At 42.4% G+C, this 15,674-nt stretch overlaps 1 protein-coding gene across 1 annotated transcript; it reads right to left on the minus strand.

The window, feature by feature from the left end:
• Positions 1-14,994: 14,994 nt before the first annotated feature.
• LOC110900530 lies at positions 14,995-15,447 on the minus strand. The gene has a single exon (XM_022147417.1). It carries the CDS (start codon positions 15,445-15,447, stop codon positions 14,995-14,997), a length of 453 nt encoding a protein of 150 aa, XP_022003109.1.
• Positions 15,448-15,674: the final 227 nt, after the last annotated feature.

A 15,674-nucleotide genomic window follows, 5' to 3' on the forward strand; every position in this document is an offset into this window, starting at 1 on the left:
CTTGTTGTTGTTGGCGATTCTGATTCGCAGGACGTGGGCTCCTGCAATCCTTAGCTTCATGACCCAGCTTGTGACATCTCTGACAAGGACCCTTGTTGCACTGCCCGCTATGGTGCAAATTACATCGATTGCACTTAGGGTGATTTCCTTTGTACCCACCCTGACCTTGATTCCCAGAAGACTGCTGACCGGGGTTCCTGTACTCGTCGGTCTTTCTCTGCTGGGATTGAGCTGAAGCAGAACCCTTGGCCAAATTTCCATCCCACTTGCGCTTATTATCATTGGGAGCATCAGAAGTAGTAGCGCTAATACGCTTGGGCAGCCTATTCTGCTCAACTGCCTGATCAGTGAGACGATGAGCCAACTTGATGATTTGCTGTATGGTGCCAAGATTAGCCGAGGTTACATGGCTTTGAATCTCTGGTACAAGACCTTTGAGGTACAGCTCAATACGTTTGATGGGAGGATCCACCATAGTGGGACACAGGATGGCTAGCTCATTTGACCTCTTGGTGTACGCCTCGATTTCAAACCCCGTCATCTTCAAACTGAAAAATTCCACCTCCAACTTGTGGATGTCGTCACGACTGCAGTACTCTTCTTTGATCAGTTCTTTGAAACCGTTCCATGGGGTAGCATTAGTAACCGCCGACCCAAGCAGTTGAACCTGTGCCTTCCACCAGGTTAACGCAGCACCTTCGAGTGTTCCAGTAGCATATTTCACCCTACGATCTTCAGGGCATTCACACATTTCGAAAACAGATTCGAGCTTCTCGAACCAGTGTGGAGACCTACAGCTCCTTCAGCGCCGCTGAAGGTACTAGGTCGGCAATCCATGAAGGTTTTGAACGTGCACATAGGAGGCTGAGAATGTTGACCTGTTGCGCGAGAATAAAAGACGAGGTTAAGCACGAGGGTTGGTTTGCGAAGGTAGGATCTAAACGTCCTAAGATGGGTTGATATGGCAAGTCATACCTCCTGCAGGGACAGCTGCGAGTGCCTCAGCAACTCGTTCATTGATCAAAGCCGTCAACTGGGCTTGAGTTAGGTTGAGACGTCCTCCGCGTCCATTCATGATCTTCACAACGAAGCAACGTAAGTGAGAAAGGTGTCGCGAAAGTACGTAAGTGTGGGATGACAGGAGAGAGTAAGCACATGAGGTTCAAATAGCAATTATCACGTTAATTAATGCACAGTGTGAGCTATCTAACCGACAATGTAACATAAATCATACCACCTATTGTGTCGAGTCTTGCACATGGAGCGAAGCGTCGTTGTGGATCGTTGAACACTGTATAGGTTATAGTCTGGTTTTACCAAAAAGCTTTTCCCTTTTTAAAACCAAGTTCACTATAACCAATGGCTCTGATACCAATCTGTCACACCCCCAAAATCCACCATGCGAAGTATCACCGCTTGGAGGCGTGACATGACCAGGATCGAGCCACCAATGATATTGAACAACGTAATAAGTAAGTAAAATCAACCACAATACAATTGGAGACCAAAGCTAGTTAACTAAGTTCGAATTAACCAGCGGAAGCATTAAAAGTAAAACCCCAAAATATAAGCCCATAGTTCATAAGTTTAAAGTCCAAAGCGTAAGTTTAATACGTTCATAAGGATTTAAATACTAAACACGGAACATAACAGTCCGTATCCCACAATGACTCCTTCCTCGTGCAAGCTCCAAGCATTTAACGACATGTAAGGCATGTGACAACGAGTCAACAACAAAGTTGAGTGAGTTCACGTTTGGTTGTTTAGTTTTAAGTTGTTTTCGAAAACGCGGTTTGTCTTTCGTTGGCGTAATTGTCGTGGGGGTTACCCCGTAGTTGATAGTAAAATTAACCAGTTCATTCTTTATTACCCAAACCATATCCATGATCAGTGGGGGCTTCCCCATGTGAACCACTAGACCTTACCATATCGACTACTAACGCAAATAAGTTGTGCCCTACGTTAGTGTCTATCATCACTGACAGTTTGCCATAGTCCATTAGTACACGCCCGTCCGACTGGCACGGTGTGAGGTTTGTTAAACCTAATAGCGCTATTAACTAATGACCCGCTCGCCATTGGCCTCGGCGATTAAGTCGATATAAATTGAGGGACTTCATGATAGAGTTTTATCTAGTAAGTTTTAAGGTTGTTGTCCTACCCAAGGAGGACGAACGTACGTAGTTCTACCCAAGGAGAATACGCAGGATTAATATTGGCATCCTACCTATGGAGGATGGCCGTACATATCCTACCCAAGGAGGATATGTAGATTCCATTTTAGTTCTTTAACCCATTCCCAAACCACCGGGAATCCCATGCCTTAGAAAGAGTGTGAACTCACCTCGGTTTGCTCGGTTAGATTCTCAAATATAGCTAACAGTCAAGGTCGGTCAATCACGTCCTAATATGATTACCAGTTAGTCATTTAGTGGTTTTCAAATAAAGCACAAAGTTCCTACACGTATCTATCACATAACATGCATTACTTTAACGGTTTATGCCCATATAAACTCCCCATCTATTCCTGTTCACAAATAAACATACGATATTGAATATAACACTTTTATTGACACATAACATGTTAGATCATTCACAGATAACATACTCGACATTTAGACACGCACATTACTACTTATGTCATTTCAACTTAAATATCCAAAACTGGGCTGTTTTCGAGCATTTTAATAAAATAGTTAACTTACTCCAAAAATTCCCAAATTTTTACATAATATCTTAAACGATCCAAATATTATTGTGTAAAAATATCGGGGTCCAGTTCATTGCCAATATTTTATAAAAAAAAGCATTTTCCAGAGTGCAATCAGATTCATTACTTTCTGACTGCAGTCAACGGAATAATTCATTAAAAATTTATTGTAAGTCGGATTGACGAAATTCCAGTGGGACAATTACTATGACATCAGTGTCCATCTACAATACCAATTTCGTGACCTAGTTCTACTCAGGTTTCAAGTTATGATGAAGAATATAACACATATTTTCAGCAGCAAAAATGCAGCTTCAGCTGCTGTTACAAAACGACACTTTAAAAATAGTAAACGAAGTCCAAAAATTATGATTCCGATGCCATTAGAACCGTATTTCATAAAGGCTTCAGAAAATACAGTTTTCGTTTTATTAAGGTCCTTTTACAGCCAACTGAAGTTGGCTGTAATCACCAAACAGCCTTCTGTTTTCAGTTTTTTAACATTCTAAAGCGCGTTCGATTGATTCCGTTAACATGTTTAGCGATAAATAACGATACTTATAACAGATTATAAGTCCTTCATATCAGCACACAATCATCATACACCAAACAACATCACTCTAACATCATTTCTTCATGTATCATCTTGTTTAAGCTTATGTTCAAGTTTTAAATGCGGATAGCCCTAGTGTGCTTCTTTGGCACGCTCGTGTGATTCTTTATTCTTTATATATAAAATTCACCGGGGTAACCCTTTACCCCAAAAAAAAAAAAAAGTTTTAAGTGCAAGATCTTATGGTGTTCATATGTTTTCTTCATAATACATCAATTAACCACTAAAACAACATGTACAATGCAAGGATCTAAGTTCTTACCACTAGTTCAAGACTAGGGAAGTTCGAGTGAAGAAATGTGGTGGTTAATAGCGCTTGCAAGAGGTCCTTCAACTTCCGAGAACACTAAGCTTCGTTGTGCACCTTCTACACCTTTGTATGCTTGTAGAATGCTTGGAAGTGATCAAGTGGTGGTGGTGGTGGTGCTACTAGGGGCAGTCGAACAAGGGGGAAGAAGGGAGTTTTTGTGGTGTGTTGTTGAAGTGTGGATGAAGTGATGGACTCATGGTTTATATAGAAGTCTTCCGACATTTCTAAATCTAATGGGTAATGTGTTTGGTATCTAGACTACAAACCAACTTATTTAATCAAAAGAAATCACCATGTGGGTCCTTGTGTTTGTCACACCCCCCCCCAAAATCCACCCGCGGAGTATCACCACTTGGGAGCATGACTTACCAGGATCAAGCCACCAATCATATTGAACATGTAAGTAATAAGTAAAAGTAAATGTAATTCAACCAAACCAATATGAAAGGTGTTCAAAACATAAGTGCAATATCAATGTTTAGCGGAAGCATAAAAATAAACCCAACATAAGTATGAATATGTATTGTCAAAATGTTTAATCAAAACATTCACGATCCTTGTCCACAACGACCGCGCCTCCCAGTGCAAGCTCCATGTCTACCTAACGACCTGCAAGGCATGTAACAGAGAGTCAACAACTAGTTGAGCGAGTTCACAGTGGATTGTTTAGTAACAGTGTTCATTTCGTAAAACGTTTGTTTGTTTAGAAATCCATGTATCGTATATAATTACATCGCGGCCCTCCAGGCATGTTTGCGAAGATTAGTGGGGGGGGGGGTTTCCCATGTATTGTACACTAGTTTTATTTGTATCGCGGCCCTCCAGGCACGTGTACGAAGTTTAGTATCAGTATCGCGGCCATTCCAGGCATGTGTGCGAAGATCAGTATCAGTATCGCGGCCATTACAGGCATGTGTGCGAAGAGTAGTGGGGGCTTCCCCATGTATCACTAGTCTAGCAGTATCTACAAGTGACCTTTCCCAACCGAGGTCAGTAACTCATAATTCCCAATCACCACGTAAGTACAGATAATCATCCATTCCCATTCCCTACCCCGGGAATCCCATGCCTTGGTAAGAGTGTGAACTCACCTTGGTTTGCTCGGTTTGTTATTGTGCTTCTAGTGTTAATTAATGGTTAGGTCCGTTACACACGACCTAAGGTACATTGCACATAAACTAAATGTAAGTGTTTACGTTCAAATAAGGTTTACAATTCCTTGGTGTCCAAAAAACTGTGTTCCATGTGATAATTGTTTACAGATTGACATGACATAGATTGCACATACATACAGTAACATACAGTAACATGCAGTAACATACAGTAACATACAGTAACATACAGTAACATACAGTAACATACAGAAACATACAGAAACATACAGTAACATACAGTAACATACAGTAACATACAATAACATACAGTGGCAGGATAAGTGTCTTTCATTCAACATTTAACCTGATTCAAGCTCTGAATGTTATTAAACTTGGACCTTTGTGACATTACACATTATACTCAGACCTTATGAACCAAACAACAAACTCAGACCTTACAAGCATCAACAAACTCGGACCTTTCAAGCATTAACATACTCGAACTAAATAAACATTAACAAAACTCGGACTCTATAGCACAATAAAAACTCGGACCATACCTCCTTATAAAACTCGGACCATACACCCTTATAAAACTCGGACCATACACCCTTATAAAACTCGGACCATACATCCTTATAAAACTCGGACCAACCTCATCCCCAAAACTCGGACCATGTAACTCCTTTACAAAAGTCGGACCTTGAGTTTCCTTTACAAAAATTCGAACCTTGAGTTTTACAAAATTCGGACCATGTGTTACTAATAAAACTCGGACTTGTGACTTTTTGGGTAAAGGGTTACCCCGGTGAATCTATTAAAAATGCAACCGCAAATAAGTACAAGTAGTGAGGATGTGTTCCACACTAGTTCATATACAGGACATGCCCCATATATGTAGAACAAATAAAAACCAAAAAACCTATGACACCCCATTACCTAGTCTACTATACATCATGACACGACATCTAGTAGACAAAATAATGCAAAGCCCTGACACTTAACTCCGCGTTATCAACATGCGTGATTTCCAAGACCAATATACAGTTTTCAATGGAACAGTTACATTGCAGGTTACGATCAAAACCCTAATTTTCATACATTGGCAATGCTGTAATCTAATCAACAATCAAACATCTCTAACATATCAGGCATCTTAGTGTTGGCAAGTGATTACACAACTATTCATAAACCATTTCACAATACTCATAATGATCAGTAAACACAGAACCATTGTTTGGAGAACTAGGGTTTGCATGAATCAAATAACCAACTTCGGCGTTCTTTAAAAACTCTTGGGAAGTTGTTGGAGATGAAGTTACGAAAGCCATTTTGGAATTCTTTAGCAATGGGAAGCTGCTGAAACAAATCAACCACACCACCATAGCCTTGGTTCCAAAGGTTCCTACCCCGAATTCGGTTAGTGACTATCGGCCCATCTCTTGTTGCAATGTGATTTATAAGTGTATCAGCAAAATAATTACTGACAGATTAAAAGGTAGTCTGGATTATCTGGTGAATATTAGCCAATCTGCTTTTGTCCCTGGTAGAAAGATTTCGGATAATATACTCCTTACGCAGGAGTTGATGCATAACTATCACCTGAATGTTGGGCCTCCTAGATGTGCATTCAAGATTGATATTCAAAAGGCTTACGATACAGTCAGTTGGTCCTTTCTGGAAGATATTTTAATAGCGTTTGGATTAACTCTCAAAATGGTTGGTTGGGTTATGACGTGTGTTAGCACTGTTTCCTACTCTTTGAGCATAAATGGCAACCTCCACGGGTATTTCAAGGGCAAACGGGGGCTGAGACAGGGGGACCCGGTTTCCCCCTATCTTTTTACTTTGGTTATGGAGGCTCTATCGATTATTCTTCATAATGCAGCTTCTTCGAGCAATGCATTCAGATATCATATTCATTGTAAAAAGCAGAAGATTATCAATGTCACTTTTGCCGATGACTTGTTCATTTTTGCGAATGCTGATGTTGTTTCCGCCAAGATTCTAAGAGATGCTCTTGATCGGTTTTCTATGGTCTCGGGGTTGATTCCTAACATGATGAAAAGTACGGCTTTTTTTGGTAATGTTTCGCAATCGGTTAAAAGAGAAATCCTTAATATTATGCCATTTCAAGAGGGTGTTCTCCCGGTTCGTTATTTGGGTGTTCCTCTAATTTCGTCTAAACTCTCGTATAAGGATTGCAAGGTTCTGGTAGAGAAAATGGATAAGAAAATTCACAACTGGACGACCAAATCTTTATCGTTTGCAGGTAGGCTACAGTTGGTTAATTCGGTTCTTTCGGCGATGCATATCTACTGGGCTACGGTATTTTTATTGCCTACTAGAATTGTCAAAGAGTTGGAGAAACGTATGCGAGATTTCCTATGGTCAGGTAACTATCATAAGACTGTAAAACCAAAGGTGGCTTGGAAAACTGTTTGTCTTCCGAAGACCGAGGGAGGATTGGGTATTCGTAGCATATCGGATGTAAACAAGGCATTGTTATCTTCTCATATTTGGAGCATTCTATCCAACCGGAAATCATTATGGGTCCAATGGGTTCATTCTTACAAGCTTAAGGGTCGTAGCTTCTGGGAAATCCCGTATAGGGGCCGTATGACATGGGGATGGAGAAAGCTTCTTGCTAATCGGAGCCTCATCCGTCCTTACATCTGGAAGTCTATAGGGAATGGTGTGGAAACTAATGCTTGGAGCGATACATGGAGTAGTGTGGGTCCCCTTCGTGCTTTTATTACTCCTAGACGTATTGCTAATGCAGGTTTCAGCTTGCAATCATCCCTAGCGGAGCTGGTGTCTCAAGATGGGCAATGGTGCTGGCCGACCGCTTGGTTTGATCTATTCCCAGTTTTAATTAACATGCTGGTCCCTAATTTAAGCGATAATTCACGAGATCGGTTGGTTTGGAAAGACTTGGAAGGGAACAATCGTCCATTTTCCTCTTGGGAGGTTTGGAATAATATTCGGCATCATGCTAGTAAAGTTCAATGGGGGAATTTGGTTTGGTTCAAACAATGCATTCCTAGACATGCTTTCCATGTTTGGTTGGTTATTCAAAACAAATTGAAGACTCAAGATCGTCTCTCTGTGTGGGAAGCGGGAAGTGAAACAAACTTAAATCTTATGTGCTGCCCTTTATGCTGTAATAACAGAGATTCCCGGGACCATCTATTTTTTGAATGCTCTTTTTCTTCGCAGATTTGGAACCATCTAAGGTGTCTTACTAATATGGAAGACGTTAATGGGAGCTGGACCGAAGTCATGGCGTGGATGACTCATAATTCATCATTACAAAAGCCTGATAATGTTGTTAGTCGATTGGTAGTTGCAGCTGCTTCCTACTTTATATGGCAAGAACGAAATAGCAGACTTTTTTCAAGTATCCATCGGACGGCTATGGTAGTGTCTCAACAGATTATTTATACTGTGCGGTTGCGGCTCATGTCCCTCAAGTTTAAACGAAGCTTTGAAAATGGTAGCTTGGTGGATAAATGGAAGATCCCTGGAAACAATATAGAGATCGATCCCGGCTAGTTAATTGTGTTTTGCATTTGTCTTTTAGTTGTTTTGGTTGGTCGTGCTTGTTTGTTAGCTAGTTTGTGGCTGTTTGTGTCTAGTTGTGTTTGTTGGGATGTTTGTTCCTAGTGTTGGGTTGTCAACGCTAGTTTGGGTGTGGTATTTCAGCCACACTTTTGTTCTTATTGGTTTTTAATGAAATTCACCGGGGTAACCCTTTACCCAAAAAAAAATGATTAACAACAAATAATCGTTAAACGTTTACCTTAGATTGATTCTAGATGAAGAGAGAGATCAAAAGTGATGATTGAGAGCTTGTGCCAACAAGAATGATGAAAAAGATGATTGCAGGAGATGATTGTAGAGGAAGATTGAAATACGTATAATGATTTGTGAGAGAGGTTAGGGTTAGGGGTTATTAAGTTCCAGTAATTACTCTACTCACCCCTAAGTATCATCTTTTACATAAAACACACACACCACATATAATTTACAGTCAAGGCACAAAGTTCTCATGTAAGTCAAATAATGCATAAAGTAATGCATAGTTCCATGCAATGCTAAAGATTGTGTGACCAACTTAATTGTGTTAAGTTAAAGCATTAACCTGAAGGTACGGGTTGTCACATTATCCCCAAATTGAAAGAAATTTCGTCCCAAAATTTAGCATGCGGTTACTGAGGAAGCTAGTTGTGTTGTGGCGTTTACTGGTTTTCCTGGGGTGTCACATTATCCCCCCGTTGATTTGGAATTTCGTTCCGAAATTTTGTAGTAGCTTCAGCCTCAGTAGTAGTTGCATTGTTCTGGAATAACTGGGGATATTTGAGTTTCATTTGGTCTTCTCATTCCAGGTGAACTCTGAGCCACGACGGGAGTTCCAACGAACTCGTACAAGAGGTATTCTAGTGTTCATGAGGACCTTAACATCCCGGTCCGTGATTTCAACAGGTTCCTCGACGAAATGTAACTACTCGTCGATAGTGAGTTCCTTCAAAGGAAATATGAGGGTCTCATCTGACAGACACTTCTTCAGATTCGACACGTGAAAGATGTTGCGAACTGCACCGAGTTCTGCTAGTAGGTTCAGTCTGTAGGCCACCTTGCCTATTCTTTCAATGATTTCGAACGGTCCAACATACCGCGGATTGAGCTTGCCTCGTTTACCAAAACCAACCACACCCTTCCAGGGTGACACTTTGAGTAGCACTCGATCCCCAACTTGGAACTCGAGCGGTTTTCTGCGTTTATCAGCGTAGCTTTTCTGACGGTCACGAGCTGCCTCCATGCGTTGTCGTATCTGTGCAATCCGTTCAGTAGCATCAACTACCATTTCTGGACCTGTGATCTGACTATCACCCACCTCTGCCCAACAAAGAGGTGATCGGCATTTACGTCCGTATAATGCCTCGAATGGAGCGTCTTGTATGCTGGTGTGGTAACTGTTGTTGTACAAAAACTCCACTAACGGGAGATGTTTTTCCCAGCTGTTGCCGAAGTCGATAACACATGCCCGAATCATGTCTTCTAGTGTCTGGATAGTGCGCTCAGACTGTCCATCCGTCTAAGGGTGGTAAGCTGTGCTCATGTCTAACCGGGAGCCAAAATATCTGTGCATTGCTTGCCATAGTTCTGAAGTGAATCGTGCATCACGATCCTAGATAATAGAGGTTGGCACTCCGTGCCTCGAAACAACTTCTTTCAAGTAAATGTCCGCTAATGTAGAGAACTTGTCAGTTTCCTTGATAGCCAAAAAGTGAGCAGACTTTGTGAGTCAATCCACGATCACCCAGATAGTATCGTTCCTGTCACACCCCCGAAATCCACACGCGGAGTATCACCGCCTGGGAGCGTGACATGACCAGGATCAAGCCACCAATCATATTGAACATGTAATTTAATAAGTAAAAGTAAATGTCATTCAACCACCAATATGAAAGGTGTTCCAAAATAAAAGTATGATATCACTGTTTAGCGGAAGCGTATAAATAAAACCCAACATCATAGAGTACGAAATGTCATAAAGTGTTTTAACGAAACATTCACGATCCGTGCCCACAACGACCTGCTCCTCCTTGTGCAAGCTCCATAAGTACCTAAGGCCCTGCAAGGCATGCAGCAGAGAGTCAACAACTAGTTGAGCGAGTTCACAGTTAATGGTTCAGTAATAGTAATGGTATAGTGAGCATTGCGTTCGTTCATTAAGTCATGTATCGTATTAGTTCGTATCGCAGCCCTCTAGGCATGTATGCGAAGATTAGGGAAAATTCTCAAGTATTCTAGACTATGTATATTTGTATCGCGGCCACCCTGGCATGTGTGCGAAGTTTTAGTATATAGTTCGCGGCCTTTTCAAGGCATGTGTGCGAAGATCAGTCATAATATCGCGGCCAACCCCTGGCGTGTGTGCGAAGATCAGTTTAATTAGTATACTAGTCTAGGTCGTATCTCATCATTACCCTCCCTCACCCTGAGGACCATATCATTAAATTCTATCATCTGAGTAAGTACGAATAAATAATCCAAATCCCATTCCCACCCTGGGAACCCCATGCCTTGGCTGTGTGAACTCACCTTGGTTTGCTCGGCAGATACACAAAGTTCGGTTAAGCTAGTTAGTGATCAACCACGTCCTAGCATGGTTATTATACAAGTCAGGTTCGTATTCAAGTATAGCACATATGTTCTACACATATAGTACACAAGTATAATCATGGCATGCACAAGTATATCATAGCAGTCCAATGGCAGACACGTAAACAAGTCCCAGTATCCGGCCCAAACAGTTGGGCTCGTGACGGTGCAAGTCCAATAGTAACGTGCAAGTGTTCACGGTCTTGAGTCGAGACTAACGATCTCGAGTCGAGACTAAGCGGTCTCGAGTTGTACTGGTTTCGAAGTCTCGAGTTGCAACAAGGAGGTCTCGGGTCGTCATGTTCTGGTCGAGATCACACGGTCTCGAGTCGCAACCGGACCCGCAACCGTGGTCTCGGTTTGTGTTGTTCTGTGTCGGTAATGTGGTCTCGAGTCGAGACTAAGGGTTCTCGACTCGCAATCCGTGTCGGGACAATGTGTAACAGATTTCCTTAATTATTAGTAACAATCATTCCGTAATTTCAGCTAACAAGTTAGGCAGTTTCGAATCAGATCAATCAACCATTTTCACAGTTTCAAATCATCTTCAAACATGTTCATATTATCATCACCAGCTAATCATCATACGAAGCATAAACCGCAACATTTAACTATCATGTAACCGGACTCTAGATTAATCATTCCATCCTAACCCGAAATCCTAACATCACAGCCGGTTTAACAAGCATATCTTCGGACCAATTATCACATTGCCAATCATACATACAGCCGATTTCATATATATTCATAATCAATATGCACATGAGCCGATTAGCAAGAACACAATCAATCATGTAACAATATCCCTAGATTATCATGCAAGAAACATCATCAAACATGAAATCATATAACAATAGACACTTAAAACACTAACCGGCTTCGGGATGAAACCCGTGAGGTCTCGAGTCCAGGTGATGTTGTCGCCGGCTTCAAGAGGAAACAAGAGAGAGAGAAGGAAGTTATAGGGTTTTCTATAACTTGTGTGTTTGTAACAAATGAGAGAAGGTTACTAACACCCTATGTGTTATGCGTGTACATGAAGTGGGCCGAACCCATCATTGGGTTGTCCTTGGTCTCGAGTCGGCCAAACATACATGGGCCGATTGGGTTTGTGTAGTTGGATCATGCAACCATATAAACGAACATTCACAATTTCACACAAGGCACGTATGACATGTTATTCAAACAGAGTTCACATAATCACATATAGTTCATACAGTTAACACGTAATACAAACAAGGGTTCAAAATACAAGTTGTCACATTATCCCCAACTTAAAAGAAATTTCGTCCCGAAATTTGGTACGCACTCACTGAGGAAGCTATGCAAGTTGTATCGTTCACTGGTTTTTCTTGGGGTGTTACATCCTCCCCCCGTTGATCTGGAATTTCGTCCCGAAATTCCGCAGTAGTAGCTTCAGCCTCATAGTGGTTGCATTGGTTCCGAATAACTGGGGATACCTTTCTGTCATCTGGTCTTCGCGTTCCCAGGTGTACTCTGGGCCACGTTTGGAGTCCCAACGAACTCGAACAAGAGGGATTCTCTTGTGTTTGAGGACCTTAACATCCCGATCCGTGATTTCTACAGGTTCCTCGACGAAGTGCAACTGTTCGTCGATAGTGAGCTCTTTCAAAGGAATTATGAGGGTTTCATCTGACAGGCATTTCTTCAGATTCGACACGTGGAAAACGTTGTGAACTGCTCCGAGTTCAGCTGGTAGATTCAGTTTGTAGGCTACCTTGCCTATTTTCTCAATGATTTCGAACGGTCCGACGTACCGTGGATTGAGTTTGCCCCGTTTGCCAAAACGAACCACACCCTTCCAGGGTGAAACTTTAAGTAAAACCCGGTCCCCGACCTGAAATTCCAACGGTTTCCTACGCTTATCTGCGTAGCTTTTCTGACGGTCGCGAGCTGCCGCCATACGTTGCCGTATTTGCGCAATCTTTTCCGTGGCGTCCACTACAATCTCTGGACCCGTGATCTGACTATCCCCCACCTCTTCCCAACAGAGAGGTGACCGGCATTTACATCCGTACAATGCCTCGAATGGAGCGGCTTGTATGCTGGTGTGATAACTGTTATTATACGAAAACTCCACCAAAGGGAGATGCTTTTCCCAGCCGTTGCCGAAATCAATAACACATGCCCGAAGCATGTCTGGATCGTTCGCTCAGACTGCCCATCCGTCTGAGGATGATATGCTATGCTCATGTCTAATCGTGAGCCAAAAGATTTGTGCATCGCTTGCCATAGCTCTGACGTGAATCGTGCATCCCGATCCGAAATGATGGAGGTGGGCACCCCGTGCCTCGAAACAACTTCTTTAAGATAAACGTCTGCGAGAGTGGAGAACTTATCCGTTTCCTTTATAGCCAGGAAGTGTGCAGACTTGGTGAGTCGATCCACGATCACCCATATCGTATCATTCCCACGCTGGGATCTGGGTAGGCCTGTAACAAAATCCATGGAAATTTCTTCCCATTTCCATTGCGGTATCTTGGGTTGCTGAAGTAGGCCCGCTGGTTTCTGATACTCCACTTTGACTTTTGCACATGTCAAACACATGCCAACGTAAGTCGCGATGTGGCCTTTCATGCCAGGCCACCAGTATGTTGTCTTGAGATCGTGGTACATTTTATCCGACCCTGGATGTACCTAGTAGCGGGACTTGTGTGATTCGTCCATCACAAGCTCTTTTTTTTTGGTAAAGGGTTACCCCGGTGAATTTTATATATAAAGAATAAAGAATCACACGAGCGTGCCAGAGAAGCACACTAGGGCTAGACTTGGCATACCAAGACTAGCAAAACCAATAAACCAACAAACATCCACGACCAAGCAAAACAAACAACCAACAAAAAAAACAACCAGAAGCCGAAACAATGGCAACAAAACGGACTAACAAAGACTACAAAAACTCTAGCCTGGATCGAGGCTCATAGTCTTCACTTGGAACTTCCACCGCTCTAACAATAACGGGTTCTTGGAACCTCTCCCTGCCTTGAACGTCATCAACTTCATGCGAACCGTATGGAGGACTATATTTGCAATCAAAGTAGCATTCCATCACAAGCTCTCGTAAACCGCCATAAAGTGGGACCCAAATACGCCCCGTTACATAGTAGGCGCCGTCTTCCTTTTGTTCCATTCGTTGCCTTGAGCCGCGTAAGGCTTCAGCCTTGACGTTTTCGGGTTTCAATGCTTCTATCTGAGCAGTTCGTATCTGTGCAGGAAGACTAGACTGAATTGTAAGCTGTAGTGCTCGTACGCGCCTAGGTAGAGTGTCTTTTCGGCTGAGAGCGTCAGCCACAACATTGGCCTTGCCTGGATGGTACTTGATGGCGCATTCGTTATCGTTCAGAAGTTCGACCCATCTTCGTTGACGCATGTTCAAATCCTTTTGCTTAAGGATATACTCGAGACTCCTGTGATCGGTGTAAATTGTGCACTTGGTACTGTACAGGTAGTGTCGCCATATCTTAAGCGCGAAAACAACAGCTCCCAGCTCTAAATCGTGCGTCGTGTAGTTCCGTTCATGAACCTTGAGTTGACGAGAAGCGTAAGCAATAACTTTATCCCGTTGCATCAATACACAACCGAGCCCCTGTATCGATGCGTCACAATAGACCACAAAATCTTCCGTGCCCTCTGGCAATGAAAGAATAGGTGCACTGCAAAGCCTATCCTTTAAGTACTGGAAAGCGGTTTCCTGGGAATCTCCCCAACGGTAGGTGACACCTTTCTGTGTCAGCATAGTAAGCGGCTGTGCGATCTTCGAAAAGTCTTTAATGAATCGTCTATAGTATCCTGCCAAACCCAAGAATTGGCGTATTTCCGTTGGTGTACGCGGTGCAGGCCAGTTCCTGATCGAATCTTTTTTTGGGTAAAGGGTTACCCCGGTGAATTTTTATATCAACCAAAAAATAAAAACAGGGTGCATCGAGACACCGATACACACTACTAGTCTTGACAAACCAAGACTAGGACAACAAAACAAACCAAACCCGACAATTTGTCACAACCAATACAAACTGAAAAGCAAGAGAAACAAACACAGCCCAAACAACAAACACGCCAAATGTCTAGAAGGAACGCTCTAGCCGGGATCAACCTCCATGTTGTTCTTCGAGATCAGCCACCTGTCCAAAATCTTCTTTTGTTTCAGGTCTCTACCAAACCGGAACCCCATAATTTTGAGCCGCACAGTCTCAATGAAAACCTTTGCAAGCACACTAGCACTTCGCTGATTCTGAGAAAATAATATGTTATTCCTTTCCTGCCAAACAAAGTACGTTGAGGCCGCTACCAGAATTCTGCAAATAATATTCTCCATAGTTCTAGAATTAGCATTAAGCTCCATCCATTGCATGATAGAATCCCAGGTATCCGTTACAGTTTCCATGTCAACCAAGCGCTTGACCAACCTCCAAACCTCTGAGGCATATACACATTGAAAGAAAAGGTGGTCTCTTGAATCACGGTCATACTTGCATAGCGGGCAGCACATAAGCCGCATATTAGTAGCACTACCCGCTTCCCAAACGGCCATCCTGTCTTGAGTTTTCAACTTATTCTTTACAACCAACCATAAATGAAAGGAGTGTCGGGGAATACATTGGCTAAACCAAACTGAAGAGGCCCATGTTACCTTTTGACACCTATTCCGTAAACAATTCCACACTTCCCAAGAATTAAAGCCTTGAAGGTTACCTTCCAAATCTTTCCAGCAAAACCGTTCATTCGAATCAGGAGCAATCTGGATAGGACTAATGTTGA

This window comes from Helianthus annuus, chromosome 13, assembly GCF_002127325.2.
Source record: "Helianthus annuus cultivar XRQ/B chromosome 13, HanXRQr2.0-SUNRISE, whole genome shotgun sequence".
Classification (NCBI taxonomy): domain Eukaryota; kingdom Viridiplantae; phylum Streptophyta; class Magnoliopsida; order Asterales; family Asteraceae; genus Helianthus; species Helianthus annuus.